Source organism: Pistacia vera, unplaced genomic scaffold (genome assembly GCF_008641045.1).
Source record: "Pistacia vera cultivar Batoury unplaced genomic scaffold, PisVer_v2 Contig570, whole genome shotgun sequence".
NCBI lineage: Eukaryota > Viridiplantae > Streptophyta > Magnoliopsida > Sapindales > Anacardiaceae > Pistacia > Pistacia vera.
In genome coordinates this window covers 834949-853819 of record NW_022196413.1, presented here as the reverse complement: position 1 = coordinate 853819, position 18871 = coordinate 834949, and the positions used below count along the sequence as shown (strand labels likewise).

General features: G+C 35.1%; 2 protein-coding genes across 2 annotated transcripts; both read right to left on the bottom strand.

The window, feature by feature from the left end:
* Window positions 1–4115: 4115 nt before the first annotated feature.
* LOC116108914 (transcription factor MYC2) lies at window positions 4116–5880 on the bottom strand. The gene has a single exon (XM_031395159.1). The coding sequence runs from the start codon at window positions 5721–5723 to the stop codon at window positions 4257–4259; it is 1467 nt and encodes a 488-aa protein (XP_031251019.1). The 5' UTR covers window positions 5724–5880; the 3' UTR covers window positions 4116–4256.
* Window positions 5881–13975: 8095 nt separating this feature from the next.
* Window positions 13976–18186, bottom strand: LOC116108913 (rho GTPase-activating protein 3-like). Its single transcript, XM_031395158.1, has 5 exons — window positions 17353–18186; window positions 15924–16044; window positions 15718–15837; window positions 14847–15077; window positions 13976–14694 (listed from the first exon to the last, which is right to left on the bottom strand). Exons 1-5 carry the CDS (start codon window positions 17856–17858, stop codon window positions 14146–14148), a joined length of 1527 nt encoding a protein of 508 aa, XP_031251018.1. The 5' UTR covers window positions 17859–18186; the 3' UTR covers window positions 13976–14145.
* Between the last annotated feature and the right edge of the window lie 685 nt (window positions 18187–18871).

The window sequence follows — 18871 nt, the reverse complement described above, 5'->3', positions numbered from 1 at the left end:
GAGGATTCAATATTTCGAAGCTGAAAAATCAAAGTAAACTTATCATCAATGCAAAGTGAAACCATCTTCAACTATAGTTTAATAATCTGTTAATTCATCTAAGCTCCATTCCATTCAACTTTCTTGACAACAAGGAGATTAGTTCCTCATCTACCTCGTCCGTTAAACCACCATCAAATAGTATGAACAAGCTAAACTTCTCTGTAGAATCCTGGGCCAGGCAAGAAGGGACTAGAATTACTTGTCCCAAACAAAGATTGGACTGGACTAAGGTTAATTTGAGTTCAGTATTTCTTTTTGGGCTGGGTGCGATATGAACTGATTAGATGGAGTAAGAAACAACAGAAAGGATAGCGATAGTGGACTCGATTTTTCAGTTTTTTGAAGAGCTTCATGAATTATGATCCACTGAACTCTATACAACAGCAAAGGTCGCATGAGTGAATTAGGATTTTTTTCTTTGTGATGTACTATTTTTTTTTCCAGGATCATTAGTATCTCTTTTATTTAATGGTATGATCAATTTTTGAGCTGAGCATATTTTACAAGTAAATATGGGGTAATAACATTTTAAACCAACACAATTAGATAATGACAAAAACACCCAGATTCATAGGGACATCAAAAATGTTTAACCATGTAAGTAAAAAATAGACAAAGTCATCTCCATCTCCATCTCCATCTCCATCGAATCATCCCCCAACACATCATCAAATCAAAATCCAAATCTAAATAAATAAAAAAACCAAATTCCATCTCCAGCTCCTATTTCATTAAAATACTGTTGGAAGAGTGCTTGTGGCAAGGTGATTGGCTTCTCAGGCTGCCAGATAAGGATCGATAAGGCGTGATCGAGGTGCCCCTTTTTCATTTCACTTCTATGCTATTGTAATAAATACTAATCGTTGTTTTGTTATGTATATATGATGTGATTCCCACAAAGTAACCATCCTTGGCTGCCCGATTGTAAATTTTGCAAATCATATGTTATTTCTCTTTAACTCTTATATAATATAATTTCCTATCAATATTTTATTTAAAGTCCCATATTTCCTTGTAACTAGAACCGTATCGACAAAATATAAAACTCTAGTTGTGTTCATAGTTCATATATAAATCATTTCTAACCACAGATATTTTATCTTATAAGTTTTAGTAGAGTGTAGAGATCAATCAATTCCTTATTAATAAGAAAGAACATAGTCTATTGTGGACATTTTGTTTTCTTTATAATGTTGGCCTTCTTGTAATTACCACAAATGTCAAGAGCTGCTGCTGATCTTTGGATGATGCTGATGATATGGTCGTTGTACTATATTGTTAATTTGTCACGTGTTTAATTATTGGCAACATAAAAAGTAAGTGGCATGTGTTATATTTTTAGTTCATTGCATTTGTGCTTTAGAAACCACAATTCTTTGCATAGAGTCGGTTAATATTTGTGAAAGTGGTAAAATACATCCACCCATAATTGCTCAGACGATAAACATGCTCAAAAACATATACAATTATGAAATGACTTCTGTGGTCAGTATTCAAACAAGGGTTTAATTAACCACTGACACTTGACTTTCTGAGTTCAATCACAATTTGTATTAAAGTGACATTCACACAAAAATACTAAACAGGGCCTACAAAAATACATCTTTGCATATAGGGGTGGGCAAAAATATAGAGTAGAACCAAAACCGGAAGATAGTTGGGGTTTCTGTTTCGGTTCTTACCTGGAATCGGCCTCATAGGGTTGGTTACGACTCTAAAAAATCAGAAATGGTACTATACAGTTCCAGTTTTGGTTTTGGTTCCACCATTGCAGGAACCAAAACTGAGACCCAAGTATCCAGGTAGGAACCAAGATTGAACTATTATTTTTGTAAACTTTTGGGGGTGTATTTGTCATTTTTGTGAATAGTAGGGAGAAATAAATTTTATCGAGAACTCGAAACCTGTGTTTCAGGTGTCAATTCCAGGCTTTCTAGGTTTTTAGAAACTAAAACCAGTCCTAAATCCCAAGAGCTAGCCGATTTCGGTTCCGATTCCATAGGATTTGGGCAGGTATCCAAAGCTGCCCACCCCAATTTGTATAAACATCAGTCCCATTATCTTATTAACTAAAAATGATCATAACAACACTCTTTGACATAACCATAATCCCTGTTCTAATTATAGTTAATCCTTTTCTTTTATTAGGCAAAATAATGTTGTGTTTGTGTATGATTAATAAATGTTTTATAATAATAAAATAAAGTTGTGGATTTATTCAAACAAATTAATTTGGTGATGTTACCGAAATTGTACTCTACATAAGTACGTAAAAAATGGTTGTAAGTATGGGGTTTTAGTGTTCAACAAGAAAGCGTGGCTGGTTCACGCACGGACAACCCAAAGTATTCTATGACGATTAATGCTCATTGTCAATAAATGAATAAATAAATAAAATAAACGTCCATGACCTATGGAATGACGTTTTGAGAACTACAATTAATCCACGTGCACAATATGCATGCATGATATATTAACAATTAAGTTTTATATATATATATATATATATAAAACACCATTAATAATGACTGCTAAAATGCAGCCATACAAAAGGCACTCTTATAAATAACTAAAATTTGTCTCTTTAATGTGTTAGTCATATGGTCTTTAATTTATTTAAGCTGATTCGAACTTAACGAGTATGTATTTCAGTATTTATAATTATAGTCATGGATGGATAATTTGCTTATAGTTTGGGTTATTCTTCACAGTACGTTGACAATAAATGATTAGTCTTAATCACATCCTGCTCATTCTGCCACGTGTTTTAAACTTTTTTATGTAAGATTTCAAATTTTCAATAGTACCTGTAGCTGAGGAATTATTCGAGAAATTAAACTCAAAGTCTTTGTATGTACAGTATTAGGAGAATAACAATACAATAAAAAAGTCCTGTATTATCATCATATAAATAGGATTAAAAAGACTTCTCTTATAAATACGACTTTTCTTTAGAATTAAGAAATTAGATGTTTTATCTTTATTAGCAACCAAAACACGTCATTTTTTTATTTCTTAATTTTCAAACAATAAGTGACTATTTCTTTTTCTAAATAGCAATCAAGTTTAATTGTTTACCATGTATAGCATTTCTACTAACAAGACAAATATTCTCAATATTTTTGAAATTTTCATAACCATCAATAAATCATGGCACTATATATTTTTCATTTTTTTTTGTTTTTTATAAAGACTAGTTTTTCATACCATAATCTTCTAAAATTATTTAAGTTAAAACTGTGTGCTTGAAGTTGAAGCCAGAGATCTATGAGGTAAAGAGGAAAGTATATGATGTATTTGAAAGGAAGAGGACCATAGATATACAAGAACAGGATATGTTAAAAGTCGGGAGAGCACAAATTCTAATATTTTAAAGGATATTAAAATTTTTCTTTCGCACGTGCAGGGAGTAATTATTTAATCTGTCATACGAGAATTTTATTATATTGTTTGTCAATTTATTGAACATTATCTCTCTTGAATTTTGTTTTTTATTAAAATAAAATGGGAATTTCCAGTGAGTAGTGACGTTTGACAACGTATACAACAGAGGTTACTGCAAAAGGCAAACAATGGTGAAGGGACCATGTATACGTTTCATCTTACTCATTCAAAAGTCTGGTCCATTTTCTCAACCCCACTATTTCTTCTTTTTCATGAAATGGCCTTTAGCAAACGAATATTTAATTATTTACTGTGACCTGGCACGTTCTCATTGGTTTCTCATTCTAGAAGCTGAGAGAGAATTTATTTAAATATTATATTCTATAAATGCACATGACTTAAAAGTTTTAAGTAGTGGTGGGGTCTGTGTTATTGTGTTTCCCAGATTCCCATGCTCAAGCACACCAGTTTTTCCAATTCATATCGTCCACATACGAAGCAACACGACTAGATATTTTTGGCCATGAAAATTAACACTAGAGTCTAGAGCCCCACACTTACTATGCCTTACTTTGATTGGAGGCGTTTAATTTCTTATTATTTAATCATATTAAATATAAACGTGCGTGAATATTAACATGTGCGTTTATTTATGTCAATTACAGTGCCATAAACTTAGGAAGCAACAATACATACAAAGAAAAATTAACTTCATCTTATCCCCATTTCTTACAATACATGGAAACAGAAAACTGCCTTGAAAATTAACATCCATCTAACATAAAGAGATTAAAGTGCATAAAACTAGTTGTTATAATAATATAATCTTACTACTGGTCTAGTCTTCTAAAAATTGCCGATCTGATACCTTCTTCAGTTTTGAACCTTTCAGGGACCTTAACCACAACATCTTGAAGCATGAGGTCATTGACACATGACATGCTGGCATGGTGAACTTGAAACTCCAGTTCACGTAGAGCTCCCATTAACTTAGCTGATGGATGATTAACATTCTCAGATTGGACCCTTATCATGGCATCGTTGCCCACTATTTTGACTTCTACTTCGAGATTGAACCCTCCACCAGAGCTAGACCTAGTTTGATCCACAGATGTGGTTGTGCTCTGATTATCCATGTTATCAGAAGTTTCCACCTTCACTTTCTTCAACTCTCTTTGCAGATGTGACTCAAGTTCATCAATCTTGCCCTTGAGTTCATTTATATAAGACACTGCATCAGAGAGTAACGATGCTTTGTCCATTCTTGACACATTTGGAACCACAGCTCTCAGTGCGTAGAATCGGTGGTTCAGCTTCTCGCGCCGCTGTCTCTCTGCTTCTACATGGTTCAAGGGTGTTTCTCTTCCAAGACCCGGTTTTCTTCCTCTTTTCTTGGGTGTTCTTCTCTCTATAATATTGTTGACTGGAAGTAATGGACAATCAGAATCCGAATGCTCCGAATCCACATAAGATGATTGTCCGACTTTAACAGTACTACCTTTTTCTGCTTGTTTGTTGTTGTTCTCCTCTAGGGTTATATCTTCCTCTTGTATTCCGGCAATTATTCCAATATCGGCAAAAGAGATGTTTCTGTCGGGAAATTGAATTGGTCCAGATGTTGGATTTAATTGTTTGGTTACCAAGCCAGTGAGATCCGACCCGAAAAGAGACTTCACTTGCTGGACGAGACGCCAGTTCTCTCTGATGATATCAGAGGAGCCCAATTCAAGAACCCCACATGAAGTTGGTATGCATACGAAAGTCTCAATGCCATGCATATGTGCTTCATTAGCTCTTTCACAGTTGTAAAATTGCAATTCGTGGCCACCAGTCAACCACACCAAAGAACCAGTACTAAGAGCCCTTCCAGGAATACTGTCTCCAGCATTGAAAGATCGAGTCAGAGACATCATGTAAAACCATTCAGTATCAGTGACATCACTGCCGTCCATCATGGACATATCGATGTCATGGCTTTGATCTCCAACGAATGCTTGTTGGATTCCCTTGATGACCTTTCTTCTCTCCAAATTTGACGAAGAAGACATGGACTGGTTGTTAACGTTGCTTATTTTTGGGGATGTGTCTTTGGTGGGTTGAAAATGGCCATCTCCCCAAGACAAAATAAGGTGGCCATTATCATCGTTTGATGTTTGCCAAAAAATGGCATAAGCCCACCAATCTGGTTGGCTCTGGACTAAGAACTGAAGCCTTTGTTGGAGAGTTGGTGGTGGAGTTTCAGGGGTTAAGGAAACTAGAGAAGAAGATGAAGATGGAGAGATTATCAGACCCTCCATAGCTTCTTTGTGTTGTGTGTGAGAGAAAAATAGGTGAAGAACGAGTGGTTGTGACGGGGAGAAGAAAAACAAGGAATTAGGAAAAGGAGAGACGAGAATGAAACTTTGTTTGTACACAAAGTAGGGAAAGCTTGCCTAAAACATATACATAGAAATTTATATGAGGAGAGGTATTTATATTTATTTATGTGAGGGGGAGTTTATACCAACAAGAGCAGCAGCGATTAGCCAAAAATATATTTTAGTAGTAGCCTTTAATTTTATTCCCAGAAAAATAAACTAAATAGATGTATAATAATAATAATAATAAGACGAGTCAAAACCAGGAAGAAAAAAAAAATTGTATTGAGAGAATGAATAAGGACAGGGTGGTTAATGGTTATACTTATGGGTAATGGGTAATGGCTTATATGGTATAATGATGTGAGAGAAACAAAGAGATGAAGTTTGGTGTAAGTGGGACATAATGGTCCCATCCAGCTGCATCACTATTGGGCACCACTAGCACGTGAAACGAAAGCGATGGCTGCAGCCTGCAGTACTGTGGGCTGTGGCCTGTGGGGCTGTGGACTCCAAAGTCCTCTTTTTTTTACATGAATTTTAATTCGTATATAATTACTCTACTTTTCGGTCCGTACTATGTAGCATCTCACAAAAAATCTACATGTCTATGTGATACGTGCATGGTTTGGTCACACTAAACCGTATCCCATACAATTATTTATTGAATAATGATATATATACAAATAAATCAACCTTATAAATATTCATATATATAAAATGATATAGTAAAAATGAATATAATAAGATTGATTTTTTATTTTATTTTTTCATTCATTTTTTGTTATCCCACTTTATATAAAAATATTTGTAAGATTTTTTTGTAATTATAATATTATGGTTAATATACATGTAATTTAAAGTAGTAGGGGTCCTACCTATTTATTTTGTGACGCGCACATTAAAGTAAGTGGATATCCTCTTGAGAAAGTTTCTGTTAACAAAAAGTTTTGAAATTTGAATAGCGTGCCCCATATGGGAACAGTTTGTAGTTTTCTATAGGCATAAATATTAATATTTTAATTCGTGGTATAAAAGAATTCGGCAATGACACGTATCCATTTTATAGGAAAGACAATTTCGTAGGTAGTTGGGTAGAATATTTTCCAAAGGATTCATTTGTAGCCATGTATAAATATGCGAAGCGCCCAATTAGCACATGTGAAAAAATATTATGTAATTTTGCGGTGCAGTAAATTGACGATGACATGCAATTAAAGTTGGTTGCATGTTATGTGATATCTCAAATTTCTTACAATTTTATCTTATTCATAATCTATACTTAAACAACTTCATTTTACAATTTTATTAAATAAAAATATTCATCTAACTTTAGAATTCAAAATTATATTCTTGAGGTTTATTAAATTAAAATTATTTTTCAGTTTTGGTTTGGAATCATGACTAAAACAAATAAAATCCTGCATTGAAATCATAAAAGCCTCCAATGTCTCTACTTTTCATGACAACACCTGTTCTTAATTAAGGTTAGGCCTAATCGTTTTAGGAAACTTTTTTTAAAGCCGCGATGTAGCATAGCATATATGCATTATTAAATGGCATCTATAATCACAGCTGTCGTGGTCAATTTCATAGCTAATAAATTATCATTTCAGTGTAAGCGCATTAGTAAATTAGAATTAGAAATTGATCTGAGTGCTCAAAAAAAGGAGATCCATGACCATAATAGGATGTGACTACTACTAATGTTGTTAATAAAATGTTTAGAGTAAACGACATATTCCCACCCAAGGTTTGACGAAATACCAAGTTAGTATCACTAGTTTCATTTATTCCAGATTCTCACCTTTAAAGTAACAGTGTTATGAATTTTTAGGGTTTAGAGGGTATAATTACCATAATGCCCTTAACCCTAAATTAATTAAAATTATTTTTAACCCCTAAAATAGTAGAATTACAAAACTTATCATTTTATTTTCAAATTATATCAAAAACACCCTCGATCACTATACACCCTCACCGGAAACAACCTGATTTGGGCTGTTTCTGACGACGTCGAACCCCCTGGTCACCTCCATCACCTTCCCCGTAGTCCGTCGTCCAAAACCCCTCTGGTTCCCGACTCATTTGCCCCTCCAATCGCCGGCACCGTTAGGCTTAGGGTTTCGGTGTTCTTCATCGGATTCCGGTCGATTCCGGCGTTGAAAATCCAATTGGACACCACCAATGCAACCACCGTCCCCAAATCTATAAAACCCCTATGTCCCCAGCAACCGTTTCGTCGTCATTCGCCGGCCGAGAGTTCGTGTTCATCGGCCTTTTTTGTTGCCGTGGCCGGAGATCGGCGAGTGATGAGTGGTTGTGAATGGTATGGTTCTGTAGAGGGGAGGATAGAGGTTCAAATGGTGGTGACTAGGGTGATTTTCGGTGGAAGAATCACCGGAAAAGAGCGAAAAACGTCGGGAATGACAGCTGCTAACGTGCGCCGGAGGACTATTAGAGGCGGTGGTCTGCTAACGTGCGCCGCCCATGTAAAATGACCAATTTACCCTTTTACCGTTACATCAAACATTTTTCCGTCACTTTAAGGGTGAGAATCTGGAATAAATGAAACCAGTGGTACTAACTTAGGATTTCGTCAAACCATGGGTGGGAACATGTCGTTTACTCAAATGTTTATTATGATTATAAGGTACAAATGTTGATTATCAGCCATCAGATTTTGACATTTTTTTATTTCTTAAGAAAGCAGAAGTTGTGTCCAAATAATGTCACATTAAATCAATTATTTAGAGTGTTAATTAAGAATGAAGAACGAGTATTCATATTTAAGATTGTGGTGATTGATTTATTTCCATTTTTTCACGGCTGTCTGTCATGGGAGAATTTGTTTTCAATGTTAATCAGCTAGTCTTATCAAGGACAAACTAACTTTAATTAGTAAGCAATGTTTACCTAAATTAAAGTTAAATATAAGAATTAAAACTCTATTTGAAGTTGTATTTTAGTTTAACTAAAATGGTCACATGTCATAAGCTAATATGAGAATAGTTAATTTTTGGATTAAAATAATAATAAGATTTGTCAACATGTCTTTTGCTTAGAAATCCTCCTAGGTTGACAGATTTTGTCAACATTAGAGTGAAGATATGCGTAATTAATGGAGGATTTGATATGATCTAATTAAAATATGATTAGTTGAAAATATAACATTGCCTTCTATGTAATGATGATGTAATTATACCTTTTATTTTATTCCTTATGAGTCACATTTTTCACTTGTATAAATTACTGTAAACTGTACATGAAGAGTATATCAGATACACAAATATTTCTTCATGTTACCTTTGTTCTTCTTCTCTCTCGGCATACTTAACAACCAAATTGTTTCTCTTGCCTTCCTAGCCTTTTCCTCTTGACATACTTCAGAAGTTCAACTACCTCTCTTGCTTCTCCATATTTAGATTCTGACATGGTAGCAGAGCAGGATTAATTATACTTCAGACGTCCATCCGTTATATGTGGATGCCAGTCCACACGTGGACGGGCATCCAAATTTTTTTTATTTTTTTATATTTACATTATGGACGGGCGTCCCTTTTTTGCGAGCGCCCGTCCAAAATTCAGGGACGGTAGTCCATAACTAATGAACGGGAGTCCCTAATTTTTTTTAATTTTTTTGAAACCATTAATAATGGATGGGCGTCCTTTAAATGGGGACTTCTGTCCATAGAAAATGGACTCCCATCCATATAATATAGACGGGAGTCCATAGTAAGTGAACGACCGTCCATAGTTGATGAACGGCTATTCACTAGAAAAAAATTTAATAACGTGAAACGTGTCTGATTTGCTGGTGTGAATCACGGAACACGTAGGCCGGTACAAGATTTTGGTGTAAAAATACGGGTGTCCATAGCATTATTGTTACAATAGAGCCTATAATTAATAAAGTCGTGGCCGGCACCCTATACACTAAACTAATGTCTTCATTCTCAGCCAAACACTTCAAAGCACTCAACTTTAAGCCTTTACAATCATCATACAACCCCTTAATGTCCCCAAAACACCTCCTACATTCATCTATACCAATAACTTCTTTACCTATAACGAGTTTACCAACAATTGGTAGACATATAATACATAAAACATCTAACAAAGTAATGTACAATTCTAAATCATTACCTACTCTAAAGCAATTTGAATTTACATCATAACAATCTAGGAAAGCCTAAACCAAACTTCGGCAATGGTTGAACTTGTCTTACATCTTGAGCACATGTTAAAATTCAATAAACTGTAGGGCTCGAGTCAATTCTTCGTCACATTTGAGATTAATGACATTGTGTAAATCCATTTTCACTTTAGCACAAACTAAAAAAAAAAAAATCAACAAAAATAAATACAAAACTCACTCAAACAACCTGGTTAGCTCTAATTCCAAATGCACCGTTTCGGGCCCTAACTTGAATGAGTTCACAATATGTCATCTAACTATTTTATGCACCCATTAATCTTCATCAAAGATCAACACAATCCAAGCACACTTCCAAATACACCAATTCGGCCAACAACTAAATACTACACTTGTTCTCCACAATCAATATTCAACATTAAGCAAAATGTCACCAACGCAAATCATAGAACAAAGTAAAACGAACATAATCCTAGTAAGTTAAACATTTTTGCTCATCAAAATTTGATGCACAACAATAAAAGTAAGCTCCCATATCCAAACTAAAAGATCTAATTTGTTCAACAAAATAATATATGCAGCACTCCATTCACGTTTCAAGCTCATAATATACGACTTGGACTAGCCATCACCCCATATATTCTAATTTCACATGTCTGCCTTCCTTGTACAGTTGATATTTTCAACACCTTCCAATGATTTATCTTGACCTCTTACTCTAAATTTTCCCATCATTTTATAATCATCTTTACTCTTTTATATCACATTCTTTAGCAGGCCTATTCTGTACATCACGCCAATCCCTGTCAAGTAGTTATGGGCATTTGCCCAACATGAGTTAATTGCTACTTCTCACCATGATTGACAACTACATCAGATGGACGTGCGTAGTGTCTTCCTCTATGTAGACCTTGATGAGAAAATTTACATTAATCTTCGACCTGACCTTCGCAATCAGGGGGAGATCTTGTTGATTGCGAAAATTTGTATATGGGCTTAAATAGGCATCATGATAATGGAATGCAAAGTTTACAGAGACACTCACGATCATTGGATTCACTCAATCCAAACACGATTATGCCCTATTTTCTAGGCATCAAGGTGAGTCTTTCCTTAGTTTTATAGACTGTGTGGATAACATTCTTATTACAGGAAACGATGAGAGTGCAATCAAAGAATTAAAAGAGTGCCTACACAAGACATTCCACATCAAAGACTTAGGGGCACCAGAGTATTTTCTGAGTATTGAAATTGCTCGATCCTTAGAAGGAATATCTCTCAGTCAATGGAAATATGTGTTTGAACTCATATTAGATTCAAGGTTAGCAGTATGCAAACCAAGTGTCATTCTTGTGGAATAGAACGTTAAGCTCACCACACAAAAATACGATTAAAAAAACCAAAATTCTAACACAGATTCTTTCTTAGAAGACAGCTCCAGCTATCAACGGCTCGTTGGAAGACTCATATACCTTACAATGACTCGACCAGACATCAGTTACATAATACAAATTCTCAGTCAGTTCATGCATGCCCCAAAACAATCTCACATGGATGCAACAATTACGGTACTCAAATACTTAAAAGGTTGTCCAGGGTTGGGACTTCTCTTACCAAGGAAATGAGACATAAGCATCAAAGCATACTACAACTTAGATTATGGTTGTTGTCCAATGACAAGAACATCCCTCACTGGTTTCTGCATCAAACTTGGAGAGTCCCTTATCTCATGGAAAACAAATAAACAAACCACAGTATCACTCTCATCAGCAAAAGTGGAATACAGAGCCATGGCCAAAACCACGTGTGAGATCACATGATTCTTGGTTTGTTAAAGGATCTAAATGTACAAGTGGAAACACCGATTAGACTATATTGTGACAACAAGGTAGTAAACGATATCGCAGCTAATCCAGTTTTTCATGAAAAAACGAAGCATATAGAGATTGATTGTCACTTTGTCAGAGACAAGATACAATAAGGTATAATTAAAACAGAGTACATCCGGAGCACAGATCAACCAGCGGATATCTTCACAAAACCGTTATGTCACAGAAAATATTCATATCTATTAGGCAAGCTCCGAGTTTATGACATTTATAAACCATAAGCTTAAGGAGGAGTGTTTGACATTAGAGTGAAGATATGCACAATTAATGGAGGATTTGATATGGTCTAATTAAAGTATGATTAGCTGAAAATATAAAATTGCCTTCTATGTAATGATGTAATTATTTCTTTTATTTCATTCCTTACGAGTCACAGTTCCACTTGTATAAATGAGTGTAAAATGTACATGAAGAATATATCAAATACACAAATATTTCTTCTTGTTATCTCTGTTTTTCTTCTCTTTCGGCATACTCAACAATTTCTCTTGCCTTTCCAGCCTTTTCCTCTCGGCATACTACCTCTCTTGCCTCTCAATATCCAGATTCTGACAGATTCTAAGACTTATTAAAAGCTAAAACTTAAAGTATATGAGCAGGTCACATATGATTGAAATAAATTATCATAACAATCTTTTGCTAAATTTGGGCAGTTCTCCCAAACTAATTGTCTGATTGAACATTGTTTAATTGGGTAGAACCTCACTATTTTCTTCCCACTTGCTTTAGTTTATGTAAAAAATAAACATAATCAAATCTCTCACTTTAATAATTTAGTAAGTAAACGAGGTCAACGTTTCAAACATTTGCAATCTTAACTTCGAGAATCATTGTCATTTTAATAAGAATGGAAAGGGAAAACAACTTTATTTAAAATACAATAAAGGGTTTTGTCATATCTTTGACGAGATACTGTTGATAATCCATTCTAATCAAACATTAATCTATTAAATAAATACAATAAACTCAGCGTTAATTCCAAAGTTTAATTATCATTATAATATTACTTGCAATAAACAAAATTGGCATTAGTTGGGAAAAGGGTATGAAGTCCATGTCCATCCAAACTATATTTAGTTTTCTACATTCATAGATGGAATGGTTATCATTAAAAATATTTGGAATGAGATTGCGGCCCACACCAGAGTCATTTGGTAATTGAATTATTGGTTAAAACACACAACAATAGGTAATCTCGTGGATCTTCACTTTATATAATTAATCTCATAAAATCTGTTTAACGTTTTACTTTTGGGAGACGTGAAAGTGATACAAATTAAGGTATTTTTATATACCTTAATTAATTAGTTAAATACATGCAATATGATACTTGTGCAAAACATTTTCTATTCAAAATTAAATAATTTTATGAATGAGGATGTTGGAAATGATTGATAACCAATTTTTGTGCGTTTAGTGATACATGAAAAGGGGTAACTTGGGTCTGGTATATTATCAAAGAAAGAGAAGACGGGTTAATTCAGAAATTAACTGGGGTCTCGTCAACATAGGTCCAGCCCTGCGAGGCAATATAAGCCCAACCCAATTAAAATGGGTTGTTTCTTACACTGCTCTTATTTTGCCTGTCCAGCTCATGCAGAAACTTGTTCACGTCACGCCACAAAGCTTCATTAACTACAGTCCATTTAATGGTCCTCCATACCAAATCTCAAGTAATTTCTTGACAAATAGGCTAAATTTTTGTTTTTGAGCTTTGAGGCCACTAGACAGCATTGCCAATGCGAAACAAAGCACATGATCTAGTAATAGAACAATCCTGGAATGGAACAATTCTGACCATAAGAAACCTAATGCGTTGCCAACTTGACTCTGCCTTTACAAAATTTTCTCCCTTTATTCCCACACAAATTACCAAGAAGACAATAAACAAAGACACTTGGTCTAGCTGTCGAAAAATGAAGAGTCTTCTTAAATTTTAAGTTTATAATTTCTCTAGAAAGCTTTAAGGTGATCCTTCAAGCTGGGAGCACATTACAAAATCTGTGTGAAAGACGCTAAGGAATAGGCCAAAAATTCAATCTACTTAATAGCATTCCCACACGCTGGCTCATTTTATCCCGTTTCAGTGACACAAAATGTTATTATACAAGGAGAGACTCAAATAACCCCTCAAACTTTATTGTCTATTTGGCTAGAGCATCAGTTAGGGTGATTAAACAAACAGCAACTTCCATTTTTTTTTTTTTTTTTTTTGACTCGAAAATTAGCCAAACACTAACATCTATCCTAATACCATCACACTGTCTACTCAAGCAAGGACTCTAAAAACATATAAAATGGTACAAACAACGACACGTTAAGTGTATAGCATATCATTTCCATGCTTCTCACTCCCTTCTGTAGTATTTACAATCACAAGATTTCTAGTCTTCTTTGTTGGCTTCCCCAATTGAAATACAGGATGCCTGCATAGCCTCCTTACTCCTTTTCTTAAACTCAGCCAGTCTCCATTCTCATATCGATTTGTCATTGCCCCCGTCTCACACAATGCAGGTGTGCTGCTGCCTGATACAGATTCAAATTCCTCTTCTTCATCACTCTTCTTCTCAAATCTCCAAAAGTTCTCGGTGTCCGATCCCAGTCTGCCCAAAGTGGTAGCCCTCAACAACTTGCTGATGGCATGACCTTCAGGGGCAGAAGAATCCTCGGCTAGACCAAAGGAAGTCCCCTTGCTAATGTTTGATGAACGTGAATCATTCTTGTTACTGGGTGAATTGGAACATGATGAGAACAACCTAGACTTGGCAGCTGATTCCTCCCTCTCTCGAATGGTCTTTAAGATGAGTGTCTTGAGGAAGTTCATTACTTGCACAGCATGAATCAAGGCAGTCAAGGGATCTGCCATCTGAATCAAAATCAGACTCTTATTAGACCATAAACATAGAGTGCTTGCAAATAAAGAAACGAGCCAAATTGAACAATAACAATCCACCAAGACATGTTATCCCATCCCAGAATGATGAAATGAAAAGATGATTGAAAAACATTTTAAGAAACCTGAGTCATGTTTGGTGCAAAAACCATAGCAATGTTGCGTGCATTCATCTTATTGTACTGTTCATGCTGCACAACATCTGCCATCAAATTGATAGCCCAGTCAAGCAGAGCAGCTTCTGTTGAAGGAAGTAACTTCACAAGTTGAGTGCAGTCATCTTCTGTGTTGCAGTGCATCACCTGTTCTGGTGTGAGAGAATCAAGTACTCCTATTGGAAGTTCTCTAAGCCATGCCTACAGAGCATCAGAGAAAAACGCACCCATTAACTAAAAGAGAATATACAGAACTTATATAAAAAGGGAATATACCAGTAAATCACGGAATAAATCTTCATAAACCATAATAAAAGACAATCTAAAAATGAAGGTCCAGGGGTTTTATGCTTGAAACAATTAAGTTTTATCTAAATCAACAATGCAAAATTTCTGGCCCGCTTTTCAGAAACCAAATATTTCTTTCTTTCATGTTAAAAGCCAAATATAGCACGTCTTGACCAATCAATAAAATTCCACAACCAAATTACAAAAAGTTAAAATAGCTCTACCTATTGAAAAATTGATAAATAATTTCATTAATCTGGCAAAACTCTCAAATTATATCTATACTACAAAATATCTTACCCTAAAGCCAATTCAGTGTGCGAGTGAGATGCTTGTTAGAATGATTATTCATAGGGCCAATTGAACATAATTTTAAAGGACTTTAAACATAAATTTGTCAAATCATGAACAAGAAAGAGTTAGTATGGGTCATGAAATCGTGGTGTAGAGAAAGTTTAATGAGACAATTGAAAGCTAATTGCCATTTTACATTATGCGTGCACACACACACATATATATTCAAAATACACACTATGTGATCCTTTAAGAATACCTTTATCAAACCTGCCAAGCAGTGGACATCAATTCCATGAGGCACTACACCTTTGTTAAGCTGGTTGCGCACAGATTCTTCTTGGCTGTTCTCAGCATTTATTCGGAATATTCCTTCTGCCTACATGACACATATGCAAACATTAATCAAAGAAGTAGCATTGATGCCAATTTTGCATTTAATTCAAAGAACAAGCATAAACATACTTTAAGGCCTCCCCCTGAATATAAACGCTTCTGCATCATGAGAAGAATTGTTGGCACACTGTTCCCTCTGTCATCATAAGAACACTGCATGGACTTGGCAGAAACTCCAAATACGCTTACACTGAACCCCCAAAAAAATGGTGCATCTTGTAAGTTAAACATAAGATGACAAAGAAGTGTGATGCAATATAACAGTTGATGTAAGGCAAGTATTGAAAAAAAGAACCAGAAAATGGCTTCTAATGTATTTCATAAGCATATAACATGAAAAAATATACCCAGAACCACATTAAAAATCAGCTGAATTCAATAATGCGGACACTGAACTTCTCTAAATATACATACATGTAGATATGTCCATATTTTAAGATAAAATGTATGCTATGCAATCCCTACCATGTAACCGAGAATTTTTGTACAATATTTTTCTCACCGACCAGCTGAGATTTGTATGCAAATTTAATTTTCTTGATTTAAAAAAAAAAAAAAAAAAAAAAACACTGTATATCAATAGAAGCTTCATCTGTAATACTGTCTTCTGCCAATCAGACTAAAAATAGTTTAATATAAGGTGGAACAAACAAACGTTAAGATAGTTCAGGGGAGACAGACTAGTAGAGCACTTGAACACATCAACAATGTCATTCAGAATCCATATCCCATAAAAGCATATCCACACTAAAGTTTTAGACGAGTCTTTCAATAAGAGCAAACTACTCACAAGACATACAGTTCAGCCGAGTATATCATACTAGTTAGTTGAAAGCACTAACGACAAATGCATAGCATACAGAAGTCATTAAACCATCATTATGATGTACAACAACTTCCACAGTTTAACCCCACCAATGCAGCTGGCAGAGTTCTTTCTTGTTGGAATGGTTGAGGATACATCAGGAATATACATGTAAACCAGTAAAAATAACAATAACAAAATTTAATGAGGTCATAATCACAAGCCCCACAAAATTTAACCGGTTCCATTTAGGCTTATTCACTGCTGAAGCTTGTTTGTGCAATTACAGAAAATTACTGTCTATCATCATAACGGATGATTTAAGATAAAATTTGCAACTGATGCATTCCTGAATTAATGAGGTCATAATCTGAAGCCCAACCAAAATTCAACGGTTCCATTTAGGCTGATTCACTACCTAAGTTGGAATTGTGCAACTATAGAAGAACTCTGATCATCATAATGGACGATTTAAGATCAACCTTGGGGAACCAATGCACTTATGAATTAATGAGGGTTTTGTCATATGAAATTAAATTCTCCAGATTCCCTTCTTAAAATTCATGATAAATATCAATGAAGCAATGCGATTAGATGCTGTTTTGATTATATCAAATTCCAAAGTAACATCTCAGAAAATGCATTTGAAGCATATATTTAAATTATCTCAATGAAATTCAACCACCAACAAACCTGGCGCTAGGAGCTATGCTTGGGACCTCAGGCTCGAGATCAGTGGGCAAACCAAGAAAGCCATTCAACCTATCGAAAGTCACGTGGGACACGTGTTTAACTTCAGTTGGCCAACTAATATCCATCGAAGAAACATCTTCTCTTTCAACACTGCATGTAACCAACGACTTCCTCAAAGCCGCCACCAAAATATCCAGAATCTGGAACTGGTTACTGTTCTGATGATTCGGTACAGAATTACCACGTTGCCCTTCACTTCTCCCTCCTCCGAATCTCGAACCTGGACTTATAAACGGCGTCGAAATGGGGTTTCTCGAAATAATATAACCACCATTCTCATCCTCCGATTCGAAGTTGTCCTCATCGTCTTCGTCTTCTTCTTCTTCTTCGTCATCATCGTAGTCGTTGTTTTTGTTACCGTGGTTAAAGAATGGAGTGGGAGGAGCGGAATTGAACTCCGTGAGTCCAACAAGTCCGCAAGATTTAGATCGAAAGAGTCGCGTCATTGACACACTTTAGTTTACTTTTTGTGAAATATTGAAGAATAAAATTTAGTAATGGCAATGATAACAGGAGGTGAGATGGAATAGGAGATTGCGAGACAAGAGTTGATAAGAAGAGAAAGGAAGGATTAATAATAATAGAGAAAAAGAAAAGATGAGGTGGCGGGTGTTAGAAGAAGAAAGAAGACGATGAGAGAGCTTGCTTGAAAGAGAGAAGATGAATGATTTTGGTTAAAGAGAGAGTAGATATGGTTATGACGAAGACATTTGGTTTGCCATTTGTTTTGTTTTCTTTTTGTTTGCTCTTTCGACAATTAAAAAAGGTGAAGAATTTATTGGCTTTTGACACGGAAGAGAAAGCCGGTTGACAACTGGAGACTTGGAGACAATACATGAGAGTGTGTGTGTTTTGTTTTTGGACGTTCTTGGTAAAGTAAAAATGAAGGGTTTTTAACTACGTTTTGTTTGCATTCATATATATATATATAGAGAGAGAGAGAGAGAGAGACAGAGTAGAGTGAATAATAAGGTGGTTCATTTGGGTACATGGGTCACGGGTCTTTATCCGATACTTGTTTTGGATCTTTTACTGGTAGTGGGTATCAAGTGATTCCACTTCAAGTAGCGGAAGTTGTTGCCATATTCTTTTCTAATTAAACATTTAGTACTCACAACTAATATTCTATCTTCATTAATTCAATTGAACTCATCAATTTTAGTATTTAAAGGACTACGCAAATGTTAAATCATGTACATGAGCTGCACTGTATATGTCTTTGTCGATATTATTTGAGTGATAGATTAATTAGATTCTGAAGTTGTTGGAATGAATTGTTTAGTTTGGTGAGAGATTTTGAAGGATCAATTTTTTGAGTAATCAAGCCGGGACAGGTTAAGTCGCTTTGTAAACGAGGAATTGGATGTATTTAGAGTGTGGATTTGCGTACTTTTTCCTTGTTTTGTACTTTGTTTGGCAGCCCTGACATTACAGTGATCACATGGTCACATGGGAATTG